This window comes from Exophiala aquamarina, assembly GCF_000709125.1.
Source record: "Exophiala aquamarina CBS 119918 chromosome Unknown aczIA-supercont1.85, whole genome shotgun sequence".
NCBI lineage: Eukaryota > Fungi > Ascomycota > Eurotiomycetes > Chaetothyriales > Herpotrichiellaceae > Exophiala > Exophiala aquamarina.
Genome location: NW_013550503.1, coordinates 1 through 4,158, shown reverse-complemented (window position 1 = coordinate 4,158; position 4,158 = coordinate 1). Strand labels below are relative to the sequence as shown.

Genomic DNA, 4,158 nt, shown 5'->3' with positions numbered 1-4,158 from the left:
CACATTGCCTGCCCGGACCTTGGCGGTGCCCGTTGGACTATGGATCGTGGGAGGAATTTGGACGAGAAAAGGACTCGTGTTTTGGCGGTGATTACAGAAATTGTCGGTCTATTCCCGTCGTATGTAATGTCACGAGCGGGGGCTAACTATATCAAGGAGCTCCAGAGATGCTGAACCCAAGGCCAACCGAGGATTTTGGGGAGATATCCTAAGATTCTATGCTCGATCGTCGCTCAACTCAAGGTCCAGGGCGGGCCGGATCAACAACATGCTTGCCACGGATTTCGATGCTGAGCTTCGCGACGCTCTCGAGTCCATGCCTCGTGAGACGGTCATATCTCAAGGTCAGCATCTCTACACCGTCATTGCCACTTACATGGAGACTCTTCGTCTCGCCCTGCGCGTAGAACAGTGGCCGGTGAGGCCACAGGTCCCACACCCGGCTATCCGTCTGAGTGCGCGTCCGTCGCATCTCTCCGAGGCCCAACAAGCGCGTCTCGACGGCATCCTCCGGGAGGCAAAGGAATACCATGCGTCGCTTTTGCGTCGCCATGGCATCTCTGCCGGTGATTTGATACTCCCTTTGAGAGGTCTTGGAGGAGCGGATCCCGTTGTCGGTTCTGGGATTTCATTGCTCGGTCGCATCATGGGGAAGGTCGGGGTGGAGGCGTGGGTCATTGTCGCGGATTTGGAAGGTCCCGTTGGGCAGGCTGCTTCTCCCTCGACGTGCCCCATAATTCCTCCCCTGATCCGCTGGTTAAAACGATCTCCCGTCTGGCCTAATGAATTGGCGGAGATGATTCTACGGGGACTACATGATTTCTTTCGGGATCATCTCGGCCATTTCCACCCAGACACCGTCTCTCTCCAACGGACCCTGGTGCAAGGGATGATGGATAGAGGGCGATTCGCGGAGGCGGCGGCCGGTTTTCGCACGCTTGCCGACGTGTTCGAGGCGATCATCGGCGAAGGGTGTCACGAAGTCTGCGCCGCGTTGTGTTCCAGCTCGCTGGCATTGCTGCAGTGTGACCTCCTTCCAGAATCCTGGCGGGAAGTCAGCAACGCCATCGGCCGATGGAGGGTGTTGGCGCCCGTCGACGCTCATCTCATCGCCATCCGATGTCTTGATGTCTTCCGAGAGCTGTCCCAGAAGTTAGGACGATACGAGGAAGCCCGCAGAACTCTCAAGCTCGTCACCTCCACCATCGACGGAATCAAGAAATCGCCCCAGTTGCCCAAGAGTCGTCGTGCCAACACCTGAGGGTGGGTGCGGCGGAGAGTCGCCATAGGCACGGAATATCAAAGGAATTCTGTGTTGGGAGGTACAAACAATATAGCCTGAAAGGAGTGGTCGACATCTTGAGTGCTTTTGTCTTCTGGACCCTGCGCCCTTACCATACTGTACCACGTCATACCAAATCCATCGTCAGTACTGAGGAGACCACCACGAGGTCAGGGCAAAAGAAGTACATAACACGCACCACTGCAGTCCCGCTTGCAAGATCCTTGATAGGAGCCATTTTAATTTCGCTTGTGTGTTTCTGGCTTGATGTAAACCAATTCAACTGATTGAAACTCGCAGGCCAAAATTTGTTTCTGTGCGAGTCACGTAAATAGAACTGAACTATGCACAGATACGTCGAGGGAGACGCGTCACGTGCGGCGAACCCTCCCTTCAATCTTAACATGTATCGCGTACCCCAGGGAAAAGTGCTGACGACCTCACCGTCGGGATCCGGGAGGAAGAGGACGAGCATGGCTTCAGGGAAACCTAGCCCGAATCAGAAGAAGAGGCGAATTGCCCGGCAGAGAAAATCCCAAAATCTCCGCGTCCCCCTTCAAGCAATATAACATGCCAATGGGTTAAGGGCGCACGAACTTGCGCCGGCGCTGTCCAGCCGAGACGGCGCCACAGGGACGGGACTGACTCCGGGGCTATTCTGTCGAGCTATTCTGCCAAGAGCTATTCTCTACCAAGCCATGTTTAGCCAATCATTTCACTGCCAATTAGTAAGGGAATTGTTCTTGATTGCACGTCAGTCCTTTGTCAACCACACCGTAGCCATTATGATTATGAGGCCGCCATCGACGAGGCTGAGGTTTGATAAAGCCTCGTCGGCGCCGGCCCCTAAATTATCATTTATCCGGCCTTACTGACGGTCCTGAGACTCAGGAATGGAGCCCTGCTGGCGCCCCGCTGTAAATTTAGCCGTGTGGTTCCTGCGTCTCTTGGGCCTACTAAGTGCTGCCGGCGCCGTTGAGGCAGGAGGCTCTATAGGCATAATTAGAGTGGGAGACGCCTCTGGAGACGGCGACCGTCGCAGCCGGGACCTCTCTAGCGTGCGGATAGGCAAAATCACTATTACCTGCGCCCTAGGAGTACTCCCTGGGCTGCTCTCGATGCTCCTAGGGTTATCAGGGATGTTCTCAGGGGTCCTTAGCCTAATAAACTCTATAGTATCTTCCCCCTCTTCAAATGGTCTTTGCTCGGTTACGGTACGGTCTAATGCTTAGTCCATTAAGTGCTCCCGTAACTGCGTTTCCTGTTGTCGGCTAAGCTGGAGCTACTGAAAATAAGTATTTCGCTCCCGCCGTTTAGCTAGCTCATTGGATATTAAGGCTCGCTAGTTAGCGAGTCCATAAGCACTGCGGCGAGCAAAGTAGCTCTGCCGACGAGCATCCGGCTAGTTGTAAGGCATTTATTACATTTGATAGGCTCTTTCGGTGGCGCGTAGGAGGCTCCTACTCGATATCTCCTGAAAGATCGTAATCTAACGCTCTAATCGAGCAGATTCAACGTCGAACTTATGCCTTTCCTCATCGGACAGGAGTCCCCTAAGCGCTACTAGCTATGCTATCACTGAGGGCTCAACTTCCGCTGCTAGAGCCGCAGGGATTAACTTAGGAGTAGGATAAAATATTATCCAGTCAGTATCATAAATATTCGGCCTATTTAGCCACCAGCGCCGGTGCACTAAGGTTTTTAGCAGTTGTAACTCCTCATCATAGGCCATTTTAAGGTAGTACTAGCAGGCTATACCAAATCGTAGTAGAGTCTCGCAGTTATAACCGTTAGGAGGTATTGTAAGGTCCCCGCCTCTTCTTAGTCCCTTATAGACTACCGTCCACTCCTATTTAAGGCGTAAAATCGCGAATTTTAATACTCTTATGCGGATCTCTCGGAAGACGTTTACTTACGCAAGTCGTGAATAACTAGCCTCGGAACTAGCCTCGTCCTAGGCGATATCCTTAATAATTAACTCGACTTTGGTAATGAGGCGTACGGTAGAGTCTTTTAGTAATAATTGCGTATTTACTAATTACGTTACGGTATCGTGATAAGACTCACTCCTTTAACTTGATGAGGAGCCTAAGTTAGCGTACTTAGAGGTATATAGATACACTGCCTTTTGCTCTTTTAGTATCCAAGTCTCCTGGAGGTATTTCATGAATAAAGGGCCTACGGAATCGCCTAAATCACGTCTATTAGCTTCGAGGGTGTGACGATTGGGAACTATTGGATGGAATCTCTCCCAGCCTCGTGTTGGCGCATTCCCAGCCACCTACAAGCCTGTCCTAGCGTAGCCTCGTTTCGATGGCATCTGTGTACATAGATCGCTGTCTCCGACAGCGATCCTCTTCTCTTCTTCTCCTCAGTTTAGTCTCCTGAATAATAGAGCTGTCTACAAGTTGGATTTCCTGCGTCTTGTACGAGCCGTCACAGAGGGCCTCCGTCGTCATTAACTATATATATACCCAGTACTTGCGCCTAAAAACCTCCTTTATTTCATTCGTTGTCTTGCCTAAATCACGCGTCTTTTTCACCATTAACTCGACGGCGTGCCAGTCATAAAGTTGTTGTTCCGCCTCCGGAAAGGCCTTCGGAATCGACGCAGTAAGGCCTACATTTTAGTCGCCAATAACGACTTGCGGGTAGGCGTAGGAGGGCTGAAAAGGTCTCCTAAAGCAGTGATTCTTTAGGCATCGCTAGAAAAAGCCGTATAACGCCTTATCCTCCTTAGGACAATAGGAAAAGGTGATTAGGAAGGTTTTAGTACTATTTAATTAACTGACAGCGATAAGGAGAGGCATTTTTAACTTGTTGGTATTAAAGGTACCGTCGACGATAAGAGTAAAGTCGCTAATAAACCTTATAGT

At 51.1% G+C, this 4,158-nt stretch overlaps 1 protein-coding gene across 1 annotated transcript; it reads left to right on the top strand.

The window, feature by feature from the left end:
• Nucleotides 1-268: 268 nt before the first annotated feature.
• A1O9_13141 (uncharacterized protein) lies at nt 269-1,261 on the top strand (the record flags this gene model as incomplete). Its single annotated transcript, XM_013397943.1, has 1 exon — nt 269-1,261. One exon carries the CDS (start codon nt 269-271, stop codon nt 1,259-1,261), a length of 993 nt encoding a protein of 330 aa, XP_013253397.1.
• Nucleotides 1,262-4,158: the final 2,897 nt, after the last annotated feature.